This window comes from Anomaloglossus baeobatrachus, chromosome 3 (assembly GCF_048569485.1).
Source record: "Anomaloglossus baeobatrachus isolate aAnoBae1 chromosome 3, aAnoBae1.hap1, whole genome shotgun sequence".
Lineage (NCBI taxonomy): Eukaryota > Metazoa > Chordata > Amphibia > Anura > Aromobatidae > Anomaloglossus > Anomaloglossus baeobatrachus.
The window spans coordinates 204,944,901-204,967,755 of NC_134355.1; the positions used below are offsets into that span (position 1 = coordinate 204,944,901).

General features: G+C 45.6%; 1 protein-coding gene across 1 annotated transcript in view; it reads right to left on the reverse strand.

The window, feature by feature from the left end:
- Positions 1 to 10,701: 10,701 nt before the first annotated feature.
- Positions 10,702 to 22,855, reverse strand: part of PCNX2 (pecanex 2) — a 1,407,555-nt gene continuing 1,395,401 nt past the window's right edge. Inside the window, exon 33 of the mRNA XM_075339694.1 lies at positions 10,702 to 10,966. Within this exon, the coding sequence (XP_075195809.1) occupies positions 10,913 to 10,966 (54 nt within the window). The 3' untranslated portion in view covers positions 10,702 to 10,912. The remainder of the gene's footprint in view (positions 10,967 to 22,855) is intronic.

Genomic DNA, 22,855 nt, shown 5'->3' on the forward strand with positions numbered 1-22,855 from the left:
AATTGCTATGTAAAGCTAGCAATCAATCCTCTAATGACCTTTAAAAATTCTTTACAGATGATGTTGGAGGTAGCATTTGTGAACAATGTGATCGCTAAAGATTAAAAGGACTTCCTTCTGGTGGAACACCCAAGAATTCAATGTTTGTATTTACTACCAAAATACATAAGGATGAGAGGAGTCAGGACACCACCGGGTTGTCCCATTGTATCTGGTAAGGGGAATCTATGTTAGCCTCTGTGCAATTTTTTGGACTGGCATTTTAAACCAATAGTGGCAACTTTACCCTTTCTTGAGAGATTCGGTTGATCTTTTACAGAAATTGGATGGCATCAATTTGGAGAAGGATAAGTGGATGTGACCCTGGATGTGGAGAGCCTATATACCTCCATCAGACATAAAGACGGAATACGGGCGGTGAGATATTTTTTATCCATGAGTATTTTGTAATCTGGGATCTAATCTTATCAACTTTCTCATGGAAGCTCTGGATTTTGCATTATCACAGAATTTTTTTCTGTTCAAGGAAAAACCTACAGCTCTAGGGAACGGCTATGGGGGCGGCTTTTGCGGCATCATATGCTAATTTTTTTCTTGGGCTCTGGGAGAGAAAAATACTTTTTACGAATCCAATTGAACAGATTGAAAAGGTGCTCCTATAGGCCAGATATATTGCTGATATCCTTTTAATCTGTCAGGGCACCGAGACAGAACTGAAAATATTTGTGGACAATCTGAACACAAATTCTTTAAACATTAAATTAACCAACCACTGCAAACAAGTAAGTATGGACTTCTTGGATCTGAATATTTATAAATATGATGATAATTCCCTTGAGACGAAGATTTTTAAAAAAAACAACTGCAGTTAACTCTTCTTTTATGTGCCCAGTAATCACATCCTCAACCTTTAAAAAACATTCGGTAGGACAATTTCTTCAATTAAGGAGGAACTGCTAGGAGGAATCTATATTCAAAGAACAGGCAAGGGAGCTTTCTACAAAATTTTGAGAATGAGGATACAGCACAACAATAAGAAAAGCATATAAAAGAGCATGTCACATACCAAGGAAAGAACTACTGGTAACTAATGAGAGAAATAAGAATTGTGAAATTATTCTCACAATTTAATGAATGTTGCAGAGAAGTGAAGGGGGCATTAGAAAAGTTTTGGCCAGTTCTTTATAGCAGATCCAACTCTTAAGAAAATCCTACGAGATGGACCCTCAATTACATACAGGAAGACGGAAAATATAAGGGACAAATGTTGAGGAGTTACTACACATGGGATGTCACTTGCAGTCTTTTCTGTTCCTGAGGTCCTCACTGGGGCTTTTTTCCTTGTGGAAAATGCATTGCTTGCCCCAATATGCTTAGGGCAATGAGTTTTGTTTCTACTAATGGTGGGAAAGATTTTCAAATTACTAAACACAACTTAATATATGTAGGCTTGGCCACAAAGAAACTCAAAACCAGAATTCGTGAACACATTTTGGATATGAATAGTACCCTTAAGAACGATGAGGTTGTCACATTGAAGCCTTTGCCGAGACATTTCAAAACTCACCATAATTGCAACACTTCCCTCCTGAAAGTGTCCGGCATTCACAAAATTATTACAAACTTAAGGGGTGGTAATTTGAAAAAAGTCTATCCCAATTAGAGACGCAGTGGGTTTGGTGTTTAAATATGTTACGGCCATTTGGACTAAATAAAGTCCTAAGTTTTATCCCTTTTTTTCTAGGGAATTCTTTACAGACAATTTTATTGTCGTATATTTATGTATGCCGCGGTGTTTGTGTGTTGAGTGTTGTGTGTGTGCGGCGTTGTCTATGTGTGTGTGGGTGTCTGTAGGGCGGTGTTTGTGGTTCCCAGTGTGTATGTGGTGTGTTGTGCGGTGCGTGTGGCGGTGTGTGTGTGTTTTGGGGGGAGGTGTGCACCCCCATCGTGCTCCATCCCCCATGCTGCGCACCCCCCATCGTGCTCCTTCCCCCATGCTGCACACCCCCATCGTGCTCCATCTCCCATGCTGCACACCCCCCATCGTGCTCCATCCCCCATGCTGCGCACCCCTCATCGTGTTCCATCCCCCATGCTGTGCACCTCCCATCATGTTCCATCCCCCATGCTGCACACCCCCATCATGCTCCATCCCCCATGCTGCGCACCCCCCATCGTGCTTCATCCCCCATGCTGTGCACCCCCCATCATGCTCCATCCCCCATGCTGCGCACCCCCTATTGTACTCGAACCCCCATGCTGCGCACCCCCTATCGTGCTCCATCCCCCATGCTGCGCACCCCCCATCGTGTTCCATCCGACATGCTGCGCACCCCCCATTGTGCTCCATCCGACATATTACGCACCCCCATCATGCTCCATCCCCATGCTGCGCACCCCCCATCGTGCTCCATCCCCCATGCTGCACACCCCCCATCGTGCTCCATCCTCCATGCTGCACACCCCCCATTGTGCTCCATCTCCCATGCTGCACACCCCCCATCGTGCTCCATCTCCAATGCTGCACACCCCCCATCGTGCTCCATCCCCCATGCTGCACACCCCCCATCGTGCTACATCTCCCATGCTGCGCACTCCCCATCGTGCTCCATCCTCCATGCTGCACACCCCCCATCGTGCTCCATCCTTCATGCTGCACCCCCCCATCGTGCTCCATCCTCCATGCTGCACACCCCCCATCGTGCTCCATCCCTCATGCTGGGGCCGCCGGGGGCGGGTCCGAGCGTGGCAACGTGTGCCGGGGGGCGGGGCTGAGCGGGCAAGGCGTCAGCGTATGCCGGCTCCCTGCACATGTGTACCGGGAGCCGGTGTACGCTGGAGCGGCCGATGCGTGCGGAGGGCCGGGGCAAGCGGCTAATCCATGCGGGGGGCGGGGCCAGGCCTAGGCGAGCGGCCAATCCGTGGGGGGGCGGAGCCAGGTGTTGTCTGGGTGTGGCGGGGGGTGAGAGCGGTGTTGTATGTGTGTTGCGTGTGTTGCGTTGTTTGTGGAGTGCTGTGTGTCTGTAGCGTTGTGTGTGTGTGTTGCGCGGTTTGTGTGGGTGTGGTGTGTTTTGGGGGGAGGTATGTTTTGTGCAATGTGTGTGTTGTGTGGTATGTGCGTATATTTATGTATGCCGCGGTGTTTGTGTGTTGGGTGTTGTGTGTGTGCAGCGTTGTCTGTGTGTGTGGGTGTCTGTGTAGGGCGGTGTTTGTGGTTCCCAGTGTGTGTGTGGTGTGTTGTGTGTGTGTGTGTGTTGGGGGGAGGTGTGCACCTCCCATCGTGCTCCATCCGCCATGCTGCGCACCCCCCATCGTGCTCCATCCGCCATGCTGCGCACTCCCAAACGTGCTCCATCCGCCATGCTGCGCACTCCCAAATGTGCTCCATCCGCCATGCTGCGCACTCCCAAACGTGGTCCATCCGCCATGCTGCGCACTCCCAAACGTGCTCCATCCGCCATGCTGCGCACTCCCAAACGTGGTCCATCCGCCATGCTGCGCACTCCCAAACGTGCTCCATCCGCCATGCTGCGCACTCCCAAACGTGGTCCATCCGCCATGCTGCGCACTCCCAAACGTGCTCCATCCACCATGCTGCGCACTCCCAAACGTGCTCCATCCCCCATGCTGCGCAGTCCCCATCGTGCTCCATCCCCCATGTTGCGCACCCCCCATCGTGCTCCATTCCCCATGCTGCACCAGCATCAGCCTTTCTGCCCCCAGCATCAGCCTCTCTCCTCCCAGCATCAGCCTCTCTCCTCCCAGCATCAGCCTCTCTCCTCCCAGCATCAGCCTCTCTATCCCCAGCATCAGTCTCTCTGTCCCCAGCATCAGCCTCTCTCCTCCCAGCCTCAGCCTCCCCCAGCATCAGCCTCTCTTCTCTTAGCCTCCCCCCTCCCAGCCTCCCTCCTCCCAGCCTCCCCCAGCATCAGCCTCCCCCTCCCAGCCTCCCCCAGCATCAGCCTCCCCCTCCCAGCCTCCCCCAGCATCAGCCTCTTGCCTCCCAGCCTCCCCCAGCATCAGCCTCTCTCCTTTCAGCCTCCCCCAGCATCAGCCTCTCTCCTCCCAGCCTCCTCCAGCATCAGCCTCTCTCCTCCCAGCCTCCCCCAGCATCAGCCTCCCCCTCCCAGCCTTCCCCAGGATCAGCCTCTCTACTCCCAGCCTCCCTCCTCCCAGCCTCCCCCAGCATCAGCTTCCCCCTCCCAGCCTCCCCCAGCATCAGCCTCCCCCTCCCAGCCTCCCCCAGAATCAGCCTCTCTCCTCTCAGCCTCCCCCAGCATCAGCCTACACCCTCCCAGCCTCCCCCAGCATCAGCCTACCCCAGCATCAGCCTACACCCTCCCAGCCTCCCCCAGCATCAGCCTACCCCAGCATCAGCCTACCCCAGCATCAGCCTCTCTCCTCCCAGCCTCCCCCAGCATCAGCCTCCCCCTCCCAGCCTTCCCCAGGATCAGCCTCTCTCCTCCCAGTCTCCCCCAGCACGCCGTGCTCCTCTGCCGACACTCACAGATCCGATCGCATACACTCACACACACACATCAGAACACACTCACACACATCCGATCGCATACACTCACACACACACTGACGATATCGCACATACGCGCTCACACTCACAACATCCGGAGATACCACATGCTTCTGGCCATGTGATCCTCCGGCAGGTCCTGGAAGGTCACTCCACAGTATCGCCGCTGAGAAGCAAGCAATATCCCAGGATGTTGTGAGTGTGTGGATGCGATGTGATGTGTGTGTGAGAGTGAGTGTGATCTGATGTGTGTGTGTTGTTATGTGTGTGCGTGTGTATGTTCCGCCGCTGCAGGACCTTGATGCGCTGGTAACTATGCTACCATGGTTACCAGCGTATCCCGTCCCCCGCTCGCACGGGAGCCCACACCAGCATACGGCGGCAACCCCAGCAATGCGAGGGTTTGTGTCGGCTGGGTTGGCGGCGTACGCTGATGTGGGCTCCCGGGGGTACAATACTCACCTGAGAGTCGTGGCTCCGTGTCGGTTCGGGAAATGCGTGCGGGGGGCGGGGCCAGAGCGAGCGTGCATTGCGTGAGGGGGGCGGGGCGTGGCCGAGTTGCCAATGCGTGCAGGGTGCCGGGGCGAGAGGCCAATCCGTGTGGGGGGCGGAGCCTGGGCGAGCGGTCAGCCAATCCGTGTGCTGTCGGAGCCTGGGCGAGCGGCCAATCGGTTCCGGGGGGCGGGGCCATGGCGAGCCCAGCGGCCAATCAGCTTTGTGTCACCGTAAGGACACAATTTTGGAGCAAGACAGACAGACAGAATAAGGCAATTATATATATAGATAGATGTGAACACGCATTGTTCACAAGGCAGTTTTTTCAGAAAATCTTTCCCCAAAAAGTTTTCTTTGGAAGGGCTTTTTTTGAAAATATTTTTCTGTTTTATTTGTATATGAAAATATTTGTATATGCATGTATGTGGACATATATTCATACATGTGTATGTATAGTATATAACTTTTACATATATCCTTTATTATGGACATTCATACAGAATTGCATGAATTTCAATGTTCGCACTAGTGCACTTTATTCACTGATACAGTTCTTTGCACGTATTCACTTTATTTTTTGGAGGAAAAATGTTAAATTTGCATTTCAGACAAAGAAAAATATAAGCTATTACCCCTTTAGTGATATTAACCCTTAGTATGTTTAGGAGTGGTGTCCTAATGGACACATCCTTCCAGTCTTTATAGAGGATAAACATTCTATAAAATCCTGTAAATGTTGTGATTTATTGTGACTTAGAGGTATAGGGATTATTGCCTGACGTTTTTGTTAGAAAATATATGCTTCTCTTTGACTCCTCTAGTGGTATATGTGTGAATTATAGCAGTGGTTGCGTTTTTCATTGAGTCCCAGTGGGCATGCGTTGTGGGTGTACCTTGTGTCCCAATATGGCGGTTTTAGTAGCTACTGCGCATGGGTGAGTGGGAGATACAACCAGGAAGCCAACAGATGAATGCATTTGTGTTTTACAATCACACTGCGATTTGCAGACACTGGGAGTCATAACATGAAATGGGAAAATCAGAAGCCTATTAGGATGAAGAGGTGTGTGTTAATTGCTTACAGTTAGGTCCAGAAATATTTGGACAGTGACACAATTTTCGCGAGTTGGGCTCTGCATGCCACCACATTGGATTTGAAATGAAACCTCTACAATAGAATTCAAGTGCAGATTGTAACATTTAATTTGAAGGTTTGAACAAAAATATCTGATAGAAATTGTAGGAATTGTACACATTTCTTTACAAACACTCCACATTTTAGGAGGTCAAAAGTAATTGGACAAATAAACCAAACCCAAACAAAATATTTTTATTTTCAATATTTTGTTGCGAATCCTTTGGAGGCAATCACTGCCTTAAGTCTGGAACCCATGGACATCACCAAACGCTGGGTTTCCTCCTTCTTAATGCTTTGCCAGGCCTTTACAGCCGCAGCCTTCAGGTCTTGCTTGTTTGTGGGTCTTTCCGTCTTAAGTCTGGATTTGAGCAAGTGAAATGCATGCTCAATTGGGTTAAGATCTGGTGATTGACTTGGCCATTGCAGAATGTTCCACTTTTTTGCACTCATGAACTCCTGGGTAGCTTTGGCTGTATGCTTGGGGTCATTGTCCATCTATACTATGAAGCGCCGTCCGATCAACTTTGCGGCATTTGGCTGAATCTGGGCTGAAAGTATATCCCGGTACACTTCAGAATTCATCCGCCTACTCTTGTCTGCTGTTATGTCATCAATAAACACAAGTGACCCAGTGCCATTGAAAGCCATGCATGCCCATGCCATCACGTTGCCTCCACCATGATTTACAGAGGATGTGGTGTGCCTTGGATCATGTGCCGTTCCCTTTCTTCTCCAAACTTTTTTCTTCCCATCATTCTGGTACAGGTTGATCTTTGTCTCATCTGTCCATAGAATACTTTTCCAGAACTGAGCTGGCTTCATGAGGTGTTTTTCAGCAAATTTAACTCTGGCCTGTCTATTTTTGGAATTGATGAATGGTTTGCATCTAGATGTGAACCCTTTGTATTTACTTTCATGGAGTCTTCTCTTTACTGTTGACTTAGAGACAGATACACCTACTTCACTGAGAGTGTTCTGGACTTCAGTTGATGTTGTGAACGGGTTCTTCTTCACCAAAGAAAGTATGCGGCGATCATCCACCACTGTTGTCATCCGTGGACGCCCAGGCCTTTTTGAGTTCCCAAGCTCACCAGTCAATTCCTTTTTTCGCAGAATGTACCCGACTGTTGATTTTGCTACTCCAAGCATGTCTGCTATCTCTCTGATGGATTTTTTCTTTTTTTTCAGCCTCAGGATGTTCTGCTTCACCTCAATTGAGAGTTCCTTAGACCACATGTTGTCTGGTCACAGCAACAGCTTCCAAATGCAAAACGACACACCTGTAATCAACCCCAGACCTTTTAACTACTTCATTGATTACAGGTTAACAAGGGAGACGCCTTCAGAGTTAATTGCAGCCCTTAGGGTCCCTTGTCCAATTACTTTTGGTCCCTTGAAAAAGAGGAGGCTATGCATTACAGAGCTATGATTCCTAAACCCTTTCTCCGATTTGGATGTGAAAACTCTCATATTGCAGCTGGGAGTGTGCACTTTCAGCCCATATTATATATACATATAATTGTATTTCTGAATATGTTTTTGTAAACAGCTAAAATAACAAAACTTGTGTCACTGTCCAAATATTTCTGGCCCTGACTGTATGTACAGTAACAGTGCTTATTTGTAAGGTTAATACCTATTTTCTGTATTTGATATGTTTAAACATATGTTGATGATATTTGGATATTGAATATGTAGTATCTATGCTTGTATTAATAATGTTTTGTAATAATTGCATTAATGAGATTTATAATTAGTGAGGATATAAAAACCCTCACTTAAATGCATTTTGTTGTACTGCTTGAAAAAAGTCAGTTGTGACTGAAACGTTGCTGTATCCTGTGGGCCAAAAAAAGCGTTTTCTTTCAAGTTGAAGCTGAGTGCTGCCTTCACTTTTTTTGCTGTCTATTGGAATGGGGTGAGACTGATTGGGAGGACTTTGCACCACAACAGGTTAAGTGCTGCTCCTGCTTTTGTATTGCTATATATATAGTACAGACCAAAAGTTTGGACACACCTTGCTAAGCATCTCTGGGAACTCCTTCAAGACTGTTGGAAGACCATTTCCGGTGACTACCTCTTGAAGCTCATCAAGAGAATGCCAAGAGTGTGCAAAGCAGTAATCAAAGCAAAAGGTGACTACTTTGAAGAACTTAGAATATAAGACATATTTTCAGTTGTTTCACACTTTTTTGTTAAGTATTTCATTCCACATGTGTTAATTCATAGATTTGATGCCTGCAATGTGAATCTACAATTTTCAGAGTCATGAAAATAAAGAAAATTCTTCGAATGAGAAGGTGTGTCCAAACTTTTGGTCTGTACTGTATGTATATATATATGTATATATATATATATACATACATTTATTTTTTTTTCTATATACGTAAGAATGTTTTTATATTTATCTATCTATGCACTTGCACTTGCACTTATGTCACTTTATATTATAAATTGTCATCATGTGTTTACACACGTGCAGATATATATTTTTTTATATATACTTTTATTTTTATTTATTTTTCATTATTACTTCATACAGAAACTATCTGATATAGAGTGTACATTCCTGTTGAAAGATTGTCTAGGGAACTCAATCTGAATACTGAGTACTCGCTGGTTCATGACAGGTGTCTTAAATGCACAGTGCTAGCTGCGCGCTCACATGGGCTGTGTGTCGTGCTGCCATAGCAATGTGTCTCTTGTTGCTGGCAGACTTTTGACCTGTCCCGGGTGCGTCATTGATGGGGCGTGTCCTCTATGCACTGGACGCCGAGCCATGTTACAGCGTGGATGCGGCTGCTTATCAGAGCGCAACGTCCGGTGACGCGTCACTTGGAGGATGCAGCTGATTGGCCTGCCACTTGTATCACCAACTACGCCCCTTATGAGGAAGCAAGATAGCTAATCATGCGTCAGGGGTTCCCTGCGGTCATTTTCTATTTACTCTCACCTCATGTGTTATTAAGTGTACATAGACCTTTATCTTATTTGTAATTAAACCTATGAGGGCTTTATAAACTCCTATGTGATTAAAACCACATGGGTCTGTACTGGATTTTATACACTTATATGTTTTATTGTATTGTCCTTTACTTGACTGCTCCACTGGGAGAAAAAACCCAAGAGAGGTTTTGGTGTTCATTTAATACCTATATTGTATCTTATGTATTGTAGCTCATGATTTTTTGTGCTAATTGACCGCAATCATATTATATGGTATTCTATTCACTTCTCGAACAGTACAGAGGCCTGCTGCCATCTAGTATCTAGCATATGTTATGTTCCACATGTAGGTTTATACAATTTGGGGTATATTAATTGTTTGACATTTTCTTGGTGAATACATCTCATTCTGAACGATTTATAAATTATTCTATTTACTCTATTTGTCACCAACTACTACTGCCTAAGGTGTTCTCTGTTTTTCTTTTTCTGCTTTTACATGTATTTTTACATCACTATGATTGATCAATAAAGATGTTTTATACTAACAAAACCTAGAAATATGGGTGAATGTGTAATTAAAAACTGCCAAGACATATTTAGCTAGTTCAATAGCTAATTTACAGCAGGCAGTACTAACTAACAATACCTAGAAATGTGTTTCACTGCCTAATTTGGAGCAAGCAGTAAAAAGTAGTATTACCTATTTACATCCTTCACTGGCATCTCTTTAGCAGGCATTCACAAGAAGCAATCCCTATTTCTATCATTGAAATGCTGATTTGTGGCACACACCTTTCCCTACACTGCACATCCCTATTCTACACTATGGCTCTCCTATCTATCTCAACTACCTATGATTAAATTCCTAGCTAAGCTAACTGTCTGGCAGCCCCGGTGGCAGCATCTTTCCTAATGTATCCACAAAATGATGCCAACGTCGCATGTCAACATTTTAAATGCACAGGGATATGTGACTTTGACAGCCAATGACACAAGCCCTTGTGTCTGAACCTTGTGGACGTTTGTTATGACGTTATTGGCTGCAGAAACATTTGCAAATAAAGTTAATAAATAAAATGGTGCCACCCCCTCCACTCATTAAACACATCTCCCCATTCATCATACAGCACCACAATGCTATCCAAAAGGATAACGTAATTAGAAAAGCTTTTTTTGAAAACGTAATCAGTGATCGAACAAAACCGAGCCCAAGCCGAACAAGCTAAGGCTCATACCGAATTTGAAATTGGCAAACCTTTATTGAACAGGTTCGCTCATCTTCACAAGTCAGCAGAAGGGATAGCACTTCAAAGCATCAATTCTATTGAGGGACACGAGGGTGAAGACTTATCTGAGCTCAGTCATGCATGATGCAGACTGAGTATGTTGAAGCTTTGAAATGCCATCCCTTCAGCTGACAAGCCCTATGATATGCTTTTTAATAACATGCATCACATCACAGTGCTTGTCAGCTGAAAAGACGGTGCTCCATAGCACAGGAAGTATGGAACCAGAGGAATGAAGTATGAGCTGAGCATGCATGCTCAGAGTGCCGTCACTCACTGAAAGGTGACGTGCATTGTTCAGTTTGTCCAATTCCAGTCCCCAGATTGGAAGTAGCCTTACTTTATCACAATAGAGTAATAAAGCAGCCACATAGACATAAGCTTACAGGAGGAGGGCAGGTAATAGAAGCATATTACAAAAACCTATTTAACCTGTAGATTCAGATGAGTTACCCAAAATTATATGTTGCATTTTTAGAGTTTATTGAGGTAGGAAAACTTGGCATTTTCACATTCCTATTTTTGACCAGCAGCTGTAGGATCATCAATGTCAATAGTCTTGAACACATTCTGAAAGAAAGAAACATCATATAGTTAAAAAGGTGTATAAAACCCACTATAAATATTGAGAATCAATCTTTACTATTCTTAGGGCTACTTTGCACGCTGCGACATCGCAGGCCGATGCTGCGATGCCGAGCGCGATAGTACCCGCCCCCGTCGCAGCAGCGATTTCCTTGTGATAGCTGCCGTAGCGAACATTATCGCTACGGCAGCTTCACATGGACTCACCTGTCCTGCGACCGTCGCTCTGGCCGGCGACCCGCCTCCTTGTTAAGGGGGCGGGTCGTGCGGCGTCATAGCGACGTCACACGCCAGGCGGCCAATCGGAGCGGAGGGGCGGAGATGAGTGGGATGTAAACATCCCACCCATCTCCTTCCTTCCGCATATCCTACGGAAGCCGCAGTGACGCCGGTAGGAGATGTTTCTCGCTCCTGCGGCTTCACACACAGCGATGTGTGCTGCCGCAGGAGCGAGGAACGACATCGGACTGTCGCGTCAGCGTAATCATGGATTACGCCGACGCTGCACCGATGATACGATTACGACGCTTTTGCGCTCGTTAATCGTATCATCGAGCCTTTACACACTACGATGTCGCATGCGATGCCGGAAGTGCGTCATTTTCAATTTGACCCCACCGGCATCGCACCTGCGATGTCGTAGTGTGCAAAGCCCGCCTTAGGCGGTCTTTGCACACTACGACATCGCAGGTGCGATATCGGTGGGGTCAAATCGAAAGTGACGCACATCCGGCGTCGCAGTCGATATCGTAGTGTGTAAATCCTTTTTGATACGATTATCGAGCGCATAAGCGTCGTTATCGTATCATCGGTGTAGGGTCCGACATTTCCATAATTTGGCAGCAGTGACAGGTACGATGTTGTTCCTCGTTCCTGCGGCAGCACACATCGCTGTGTGAGAAGCCGCAGGACCGAGGAACATCTCCTACCTGCGTCACTGCATCTAACGCCGGCTCTGCGGAAGTAAGGCGAGGGGCGGGATGTTTACGCCCCGCTCATCTCCGCCCCTCCGCTTCTATTGGCCACCTGCCATGTGACGTCGCTATGACGCCGCACGGCCCGCCCCCTTAATAAGGAGGCGGGTCGCCGGCCAGAGCAACGTCGCAGGGCAGGTAAGTGCGTGTAAAGCTGCCGTAGCGATAATGTTCGCTATGGCAGCAATCACAAGATATTGCTGCTGCGACGGGGGCGGGGACTATCGCGCTCGACATCGCAGCATTGGCTTGCGATGTCGCAGCGTGCAAAGTACCCCTAAGTATTACTATTATTATTAGATAATGTATATGCTTAGGTTTATAACTATATATTATATATAATTCCTAGATACAGTGTATTTTCTGGCAATTAGCCAAGATCTGTATTTTAAACTATGGTTTAAGCTTTTTAAGAAGCAAAACAAAGTTTTTATCCTCTTAATATATTACAATCATCATATTATATGGCACTGTGTACTTACCATTGCTCATTTTACCTTTCTACCCAGTAAATTCTTCTCTTTTCCGTGCTCTATGTAGAAACAGAAAGTCTCTTGTCCCTGCATGAATCATTCCACTCTTCAACTCCTGACCTAGCTGCTCCCTCCTCCCACATACCAGGGACTTTTGCAGTGACTCAAACAGAGTAAATAGATTTCCTGTTTTTAAATAGAGCTTACATAGATTCAGCTAGTCAGCGCTTAATCACGTGATGTCATAGACCTAATCAAAAAAAGAAGAAATAATTGGGTAGAAAGGCAAAATGAGCAATTGTAAATGTGTAGTGCTATATGATATAATGATTGCAATATTTTAAGAGGATAAAAACTTTAATTTATCATCTTCTTTTGGAGAAAAGAGGGTAACAAAATACCATATGACTGTCACATCTCCACTAGGATCTGCTCTTGCGATGTCTGCTACTGTTGCCAGGTGCCACTGTATTTATTCTGCAGGTGCTGCTAGTGATAGAAGGAATGTTGGAACCAGAAGATTGGGGTATCACAGGCTCTGTCCAGACACCAAGAATAGGGTGGCTCGGAGGTGCAGCGCCGCCCAGTCTAGCAATATACAGTAGGTGTGTATGCTGTCCAAATGAAGTTATCAGCTCCCTGCTCTAGGCAATTTGAAGGCACAACACCATACTTAAATTTATAGCTTACTTATGGTTTAGTTTATGTTGCCCAGGGTTTTTCATAGCATAACTTTATTTTTGGATAGAACAAAAAAAACCTGTGTGAAAGTGTTCCCTTATAAGCAGAGTATATCCAACAATGGTTGAATTCTGCTAGCCCTAGGGGATGTAAGAATTCAGGAGTGCTATACCAGCGAGATGTAATTTTGTACGAATTTTCTTGCAAGAATGCACAACTGGAGAAACTGTTTGATAGCTTAGTCTTTATGTCAGCATCAGAAAAAGTTAATATTCTTTTCCTCAGGAGAGTAAATAGGTTGGCCTAAAGAACTTCATTGGGGAGATCAAGTAGTTTTTCTATTCTTTAGTTCAATCATGGGATAAGGAAAGGAAGTTTCAAGAGTAAAGCTGGGTTCACACTAAGCGACAGCGACAACGACGTCGCTGTTACGTCACCATTTTCGGTGACGTAACATCGACCTTGTAAGTCGCTGTTATGGTCGCTGCTTAGCTGTCAAACACAGCAGAAGCAGCGATCATAACGTCGCTGTGCTACATGTGCAGAGAGCAGGGAGCCGCGCTTAGCGCTGGGTCCTTGCTCTCCTAGGTACAGTACACATCAGGTTAATTAACCCGATGTGTACTGCAGCTACATGTCACAGTGCAGAGAGCAGGGAGCCGCGCTTAGCGCTGGCTCCTTGCTCTCCTAGGTACAGTACACATCGGGTTAATTAACCCGATGTGTGCTACAGCTACATGTCACAGTGCAGAGAGCAGGGAGCCGCGCACACTGCTTAGCGCTGGCTCCTTGCTCTCCTTGCTACAGTAAACATCGGGTTAATTACCCGATGTGTACTGCAGCCACATGTGCACAGAGCAGGAGGCGGCGCTGGCAGCAAGAGCGGAGGCTGGTAACGAAGGTAAATATCGAGTAACCAGGGAAAGGTCTTCCCTTGGTTACCCGATGTTTACGCTGGTTACAGCTTACCGCAGCTGCCAGACGTCGGCTCCTGCTGCCTGCTCGCTTCATTTCGTCGCTCTCTCGCTGTCACACACAGCGATGTGTGTGTCACAGCGGGAGAGTGATGACCAAAAAATGAAGCTGGACATTCAGCAACGACCAGCGACCTCACAGCAGGGGCCAGGTCGTTGCTGGATGTCACACACAGCGACAGCGACGGAACGTCGCTGCAACGTCACAGAAAATGGTGACGTAGCAGCGACGTCGTTGTCGTTGTCGCTGTGTGTGACACCAGCTTAAGTGCGTGACGGGGTGTATCAAGATCACTAGAGACAGGGGAGCCTAAACTGGCCCTCAGGCAAGGGGAACCCTGGCAGACCCTGATCTCATAGATATGTCTGAAGGTGACAATGTTTGGACCACTTTCATAACCCTAACTCCTGAACAACCCTGGTCTACTGGCCCCCCTCCCTCCACCCAGTAGAGGGCCGGTACAGGAGTTATTAATCCCACATAAATAAACAGATAGCGTAAAAAACAAAACTCAGTCTCACAGAAATCACTCACAGAGGTATAGACAATACATGCTCAGGAGGCAACTAAAGGAAATAATCAGACAAGAATATTTCCACAACGCAACAAAAAGCACACATAAGTTCACCAGCAACTGGATATCAAATCACTAGGACCAGGATCGCAAAAGCTATGATCGGCATGGGAGACCAGGCTCCACCATCTTAAAAAAGGCAGAGACGACTGTGATAGGTCTCCTGCAACATGTGAGTAAGTAAGTAATCCACAGGCTAGCAAAAATAAACTCCTGCAAGTCGATTACTAACAAGAGCACAGCTGGTTGATGCCTGAGACTGTCTGTGCAACTCAAAATCAGCATTGTGTGGAGTGTCTGACTTGGCGAGTCTTGAGCCAGACACCGTATGCCAAAGTGATGACAGAGAAAACAATAAACATTAGTCAGTTCACCGCACTACGTTTTGTGTATTCTTGCCACTCAGGAATCTTGCACAGATCTGTTTGGAGTCGCCGTCATTGATGCAGTAAGTTTACTCGACTTTGGAATCTATTTGGCTTGATTTTTTTCTCTCAATCTTACGAAGTGAAGTCAGGACCAATTCTTAGGATGTAGTAAATTTGACTTAAAATATGAGAAGATGTGAGAGACATGTGTCTATAAAAAATTAATTACTTAGATGGCATGAAGCCGTTACGTTTCAGGAGTGATATCATTGGATAGAATTGAGAAATATTTATATTAGGCAAGGAAAGTCAGAGATTATAGGTACCAATATAATTGGGGTCTAAAACGTTTGGAATAGTTCAAATAGGAGCTAAGGCAAAGCTCAACAGCACATTTAATTAATAAAGTTCTAGAGGTAGTATTACTAATATAGGTGTGGAGGAAAAATTGGTCTAAAGGTATTGATGGAGGAACATGTTTACCCAATAAAAGGAGCGCTACATCTGGACAAATGCTTTATTTCGATAAATTGGCAAAGTCTCATCCTTCTGCTTAAGTGAATGGATTTATAGTGAATCGAATATATGGCAATTCAACCCCTTCCTCTTCTTTTGAAAGGGAAGCAAGAACTGGACACTTATATTTCAAGTTTAAATGAGAAAAAATGGTTTAGTGGAATAAAGATAGAAGTTGGAAGTCCAATAGGGATTATATTTAGGGTGAACACTATTTTAAGCAAATAGGAATTAAGAACATTGTTCCTACCCATCCAGGATAGAGAGGGGAGATCACGAGCTTTTGAAAGAAATTTCCCTTTAATCACAAGGGGAGGATAATTACAGTTAGGTCCAGAAATATTTGGACAGTGACACAATTTTTGCGAGTTGGGCTCTGCATGCCACCACATTGGATTTGAAATGAAACCTCTTCAACAGAATTCAAGTGCAGATTGTAACGTTTAATTTGAAGGTTTGAACAAAAATATCTGATAAAAATTGTAGGAATTGTACACATTTCTTTACAAACACTCCACATTTTAGGAGGTCAAAAGTAATTGGACAAATAAACCAAACCCAAAAAAAAATTTTTAGTTTCAATATTTTGTTGCGAATCCTTTGGAGGCAATCACTGCCTTAAGTCTGGAACCCATGGACATCACCAAACGCTGGGTTTCCTCCTTCTTAATGCTTTGCCAGGCCTTTACAGCCGCAGCCTTCAGGTCTTGCTTGTTTGTGGGTCTTTCCGTCTTAAGTCTGGATTTGAGCAAGTGAAATGCATGCGCAATTGGGTTAAGATCTGGTGATTGACTTGGCCATTGCAGAATGTTCCACTTTTTTGCACTCATGAACTCCTGGGTAGCTTTGGCTGTATGATTGGGGTCATTGTCCATCTGTACTATGAAGCACCGTCCGATCAACTTTGAGGCATTTGGCTGAATCTGGGCTGAAAGTATATCCCGGTACACTTCAGAATTCATCCGGCTACTCTTGTCTGCTGTTATGTCATCAATAAACACAAGTGACCCAGTGCCATTGAAAGCCATGCATGCCCATGCCATCACGTTGCCTCCACCATGTTTTACAGAGGATGTGGTGTGCCTTGGATCATGTGCCGTTCCCTTTCTTCTCCAAACTTTTTTCTTCCCATCATTCTGGTACACGTTGATCTTGGTCTCATCTGTCCATAGAATACTTTTCCAGAACTGAGCTGGCTTCATGAGGTGTTTTTCAGCAAATTTACCTCTGGCCTGTCTATTTTTGGAATTGATGAATGGTTTGCATCTAGATGTGAACCCTTTGTATTTACTTTCATGGAGTCTTCTCTTTACTGTTGACTTAGAGACAGATACACATACTTCACTGAGAGTGTTCTGGACTTCAGTTGATGTTGTGAACGGGTTCTTCTTCACCAAAGAAAGTATGCGGCGATCATCCACCACTGTTGTCATCCGTGGACGCCCAGGCCATTTTGAGTTCCCAAGCTCACCAGTCAATTCCTTTTTCCTCAGAATGTACCCGACTGTTGATTTTGCTACTCCAAGCATGTCTGCTATCTCTCTGATGGATTTTTTCTTTTTTTTCAGCCTCAGGATGTTCTGCTTCACCTCAATTGAGAGTTCCTTAGACCGCATGTTGTCTGGTCACAGCAACAGCTTCCAAATGCAAAACCACACACCTGTAATCAACCCCAGACCTTTTAACTACTTCATTGATTACAGGTTAACGAGGGAGACGCCTTCAGAGTTAATTGCAGCCCTTAGGGTCCCTTGTCCAATTACTTTTGGTCCCTTGAAAACGAGGAGGCTATGCATTACAGAGCTATGATTCCTAAACCCTTTCTCCGATTTGGATGTGAAAACTCTCATATTGCAGCTGGGAGTGTGCACTTTCAGCCCATATTATATATATAATTGTATTTCTGAACATGTTTTTGTAAACAGCTAAAATAGCAAAACTTGTGTCACTGTCCAAATATTTCTGGACCTAACTGTATATGGTATAAATTGTGAGGATTCAAAACTCTGCAGTCTGATAGAGTGACTGCAGACTAATAGCCCAAGGCGACAACCCTTTAAATAAGTGTATTATAAAAGAGTATTCAGAGCACTTCTTTAGCATGGAGATTTGCTTGCTTCCTTTTTTGCCATGCATATAGAAATTTTGCTTGCGTCTTTGATATAATGTATCAAATTTAATCATTAGGATATTTTTACGCTTGTTTCAGATTATTAGAGCATTTTGTGCAGCTTTTGTCACAGATCTTTCATGTTGTATTTGTAGGGTATTTATTTGAAGCACAGAGATTTTGTTTTCTCTAGTTTTCTTAAGGTAAGGGCCTAGTGTGATCAATTAATCTCACAGAACTATGTTATCAGCTTCCCACACTATTGGAAAAGATGGACCAGAAGAAGAGTTTTCACTAAAGTATAGCTCTATCTAAAGCTGGTGTCACACTAAGCGACAGCGACAACGACGTCGCTGTTACGTCACCATTTTCGGTGACGTAACAGCGACCTTGTAAGTCGCTGTTATGATCGCTGCTTAGCTGTCAAACACAGCAGAAGCAGCGATCATAACGTCGCTGTGCTACATGTGCAGAGAGCAGGGAGCCGTGCTTAGCGTTGGCTCCTTGCTCTCCTAGGTACAGTACACATCGGGTTAATTAACCCGATGTGTGCTGCAGCTACATGTCACAGTGCAGAGAGCAAGGAGCCGCGCGCACTGCTTAGCGCTGGCTCCTTGCTCTCCTTGCTACAGTATACATCGGGTTAATTACCCGATGCATACTGCAGCCACATGTCACAGTGCAGGAGCCGGCACTGGCAGCAAGAGCGGAGGCTGGTAACCAGCGTAAACATCGGGTAACCAGGGAAAGGTCTTCCCTTGGTTACCCGATGTTTACGCTGGTTACAGCTTACCGCAGCTGCCAGTGCCGGCTCCTGATCGCTTCATTTCGTCGCTCTCTCGCTGTCACACACAGCGATGTGTGTGTCACAGCGGGAGAGTGACGACCAAAAAATGAAGCTGGACATTCAGCAACGACCGGCGACCTCACAGCAGGGGCCAGGTCGTTGCTGAATGTCACACACAGCGACGGGACGTCGCTGCAACGTCACAGAAAATGGTGACGTAGCAGCGACGTCGTTGTCGTCGTCGTTATGTGTGACACCAGCTTTAGAGTGTTTCATTTAATCTCCAAGTCATGTTGGATTGTACTTGGGAGTTGTACTGATCAAAATTGATTAAATGAAGAGGAGACTTACATTTTGGATGAAGAAATAGTCTAATCATTAGTAAGAGGAGTGTGAGAAATAGACATAGTCATTGACAAAGGGATGACACTTCGAGGTATTGGTTGTAACGCTGCTACCTAAGTCCCTGCACTGTCCTGTCCCCTTTCCCTCACAGGGACACTAGAACACTCACCCTCCTGGACGCTCAGCTGTGACTTCTGTGCCCCCAGCTCCCAGGGCCTGCACATGCTGCGTATGTCTCCTGGGAGTATGATGGCATGCACCTTTTCTTAAAGGCCCAGCACGCCCTAACCTGGAAGTGCCTTTTGCCTATGGCTGATAGGCACAAGGTATTTAAGGAATACTTCCCCAATGGGAGGTGCCTGGGCAACGTAGTCTAATCTTAGAGACGTCTTGATATCTGTTGCTACACATATCCTCACCAGCCTTGCCTGCTGTACTAGCTACACCTATCCATACCAGCTGTGCCCGGTGTACCAGTTGTATCTACCGTACCTGCTGCACCCACTTTTCCCTCCGGCCTGGAGCACCAGTCCACACCTGACAGTCCCTGCCATCCCAGCTGCCGCGGTCCATGTCAGAGACCATCCATATCTGTACTCCCGACCTCTGGGGCCAGCTGTCACAGTACCATGTCTTCCCCGAAGATTATGTTCCCAAATGAGTCCATTGGTGTCACTGCCGCCACTCCTTTGGATACTCCACCATCTTTTTGGTATCCACTCCCCTTTGGGCCACCACCCCTTTTTAGGCAACCACACCCTTTTGGGTACCCCAGCATATGGGGGGCACGTTCCGTGGCCTCCTCAGAGAATTCTCAGGCAATAGTTTTCAAAGTTCACTAGTGCTCCCAGCATCTCCCTGGGCATGCTGGGTCTGCACTGGACCCACAAGGGACTGCATAAACTGGTCTATTACCACCTCATTGAGATACTCTAACAGCTCCCACTGTTGCTGTAGCTCCCACTGCTTTTTCTGTACCTCCTGGCATCTTCGGCTGATGTCCTGGCCACCGCTGCTGCTTCTGCTGCTCTCTTTCCTGTTGTTGGATTTCCTGGCACCTCTGGCTGCCAGTCTACTGCTGCTGCACATCGACCTGCATAAGGTATCTTAAGAGCTCCTCCAGTGCATTCTGGGAAGAGGAAAAGAGTCGCCGTAAGCTGATCGATTGCTGGGACTTGCCGGGTCTCGCTGTTTGAGGAGATCGCAAAACCAGGGATTGGAGAAGCAGGAAGCTCATTTGCATATTTCCAGTGCATTCTGGGAAGAAGAGAAGCGTCGCCATAAGCTGATTGATTGCTGGGACTTGCCGGGTCTCGCTGATTGAGGACATCGCAAAACCAGGGATTGGAGAAGCAGGAAGCTCATTTGCATATTTCCAGTGCATTCTGGGAAGAGGAGAAGAGTCGCCGTAAGCTGATCGATTGCTGGGACTTGCCGGGTCTCGCTGTTTGAGGACATCGCAAGACTTTCGCCTATCATACACTACATCAGCAATATGGAAGAGAAGAAAATCCACATGGTCACCTGCAACACATGCTACATGTTTACGGATCTGCCGCACAAAAAATCCAACTTCACCTGTCAAAAGTGCAAACTTGTTGCCCTCTTAGAGGAAAAGGTGCAGGGACTGGAAGAAAGAATAGCAACTTTGAAGCTAATTAAAGAACATGAGGACTTCTTGGACGAGGCAGAAACAACCATTCAGGATAAAGAAAGTGAGAAAAGCTTCAGAACACATACAGAGGCTGAAAAGTGGACACATGTGACCAAAAGAAGCCAGCGTATCAAGTGGTCGTCTCCATCCACACAGCTTAGCAACCAATATGAAGCCCTCATGCTGGAGAACGAAAATGGCACAGCTCAGGATGATACCATATCTACAGGAGAAAACACAGTATCATCAAAAGAAGTTACTTTGTCAACAAAAGCAGAAACAAAAGACACTCAAAAACACTCAGGAGCAACAAGCAGTGCGTTCAGAAAGAAAAGAAGAGTGGTAGTTATGGGCGACTCACTACTAAGAGGCACGGAGGCAACTATCTGCAGGCCGGACATAACCGCACGAGAAATATGCTGCCTCCCGGGAGCAAAAATCAATGATGTGGCCAACAGGATACCAACTATCCTCGGATCCAAGGACGAATACCCATTCCTATTGATACATGTAGGAACAAACGACACGGCAAGAAATGATCTAACAACTATTTGTGAAGACTTTGAAATTCTGGGGAAGAAAATAAAGGAACGGAACGTACAGGTTGTTTTCTCATCAATCCTCCCAGTCGATGGCCATGGTGTCAGAAGATGGAATAGGATACTAGATTTGAACAACTGGCTACGACGATGGTGCAGGCAGCAAGGATTTGGACTCTTGGACCATGGAGTGAATTACCTCTACGATGGACTTCTCGCAAGAGACGGGATACACCTCACAAAACCTGGGAAACACACGTTCGCCAGAAGGCTTGCCACACTCATCAGGAGGGCTTTAAACTAGAAGAAGAGGGGATGGGAGAAAAAACAGCAGACAAGAACATGCAGCAGAAGGACAAACTAATCAAGGATACTAGATGCCGTAAAGAGGACCCAAGACAGGGTACTAAGAAGTCAGCTAAGAAAAGGGGAGCAAAACTTCTTTCCTGCATGCTGACCAATGCAAGAAGCCTGACCAATAAGATGGAGGAACTGGAGCTGGTAATGTATGAGGAAAAATACGACATAGTAGGAATAACTGACACATGGTTAGATGACAGTTATGACTGGGCGGCTAACCTGCAAGGATATGAATTGTTTAGGAGGGGTCATAAAAAAAGGAAAGGGGGTGGAGTCTGTCTATATATAAAGTCCAGTTTAAAGCCCAAATAGGAATAACGTTTGGAGCCTGAGACCCAGGCTATTTATGTGTATGATATGGATTGGCAATAGGTGTGGTTGGGGAGGGTTCACAAACGAAAAAATACTAACAAATAGGAATAACGTTTGGAACACCATTCTAAGTCCGAACTGGGTGCAAAAACCTAAAAAAAACATCACTATAGGGAGATAAGGTATGCACACCAGTGACTATGTAAGGGGAATACATGAAATAGCAGAAACTGCTGTGTGAATACTGACTTGAAAAATCCAATAGCTATATGCAAGAGTGAATATGTGAAAAATGGAATCTGCATTACTGCCATGAACATATGAATCAAGAGAAATTTAGCTACTGAATTGATCAATGCAATAGAGCCCCAACACTACGCCAAAGTATTTCTCTACGTTGGGGTCCCTAGCTTGTGTGTCGTCTCATGCAGTTAAAAAACCTACCGTGTATGGGAAGCTGAGACCCAGGCTATTTATGCGTATGATATGGATTGGCAATAGTCGTGGTTGGGGAGGGTTCAAAACGAAAAAATACTAACAAATAGGAATAACGTTTGGAACACCATTCTAAGTCCGAACTGGGTACAAAAACCTAAAAAAAAACATCACTATAGGGAGATAAGGTATGCACACCAGTGACTATGTAAGGGGAATACATGAAATAGCAGAAACTGCTGTGTGAATACTGACTTGAAAAATCCAATAGCTATATGCAAGAGTGAATATGTGAAAAATGGAATCTGCATTACTGCCATGAACATATGAATCCAGAGAAATTTAGCTACTGAATTGATCAATGCAATAGAGCCCCAACACTACGCCAAAGTATTTCTCTACGTTGGGGTCCCTAGCTTGTGTGTGTCCTCTCATGCAGTTAAAAAACTTACCGTGTATGGGAAGCTGAGACCCAGGCTATTTATGCGTATGATATGGATTGGCAATAGGTGTGGTTGGGGAGGGTTCACAAACGAGTCCGAACTGGGTGCAAAAACCTAAAAAAACATCACTATGGGGATATAGTGCATATAGCTATTGGATTTTTCAAGTCAGTATTCACACAGCAGTTTCTGCTATTTCATGTATTCCCCTTACATAGTCACTGGTGTGCATACCTTATCTCCCTATAGTGATGGTTTTTTTTTAGGTTTTTGCACCCAGTTCGGACTTAGAATGGTGTTCCAAACGTTATTCCTATTTGTTAGTATT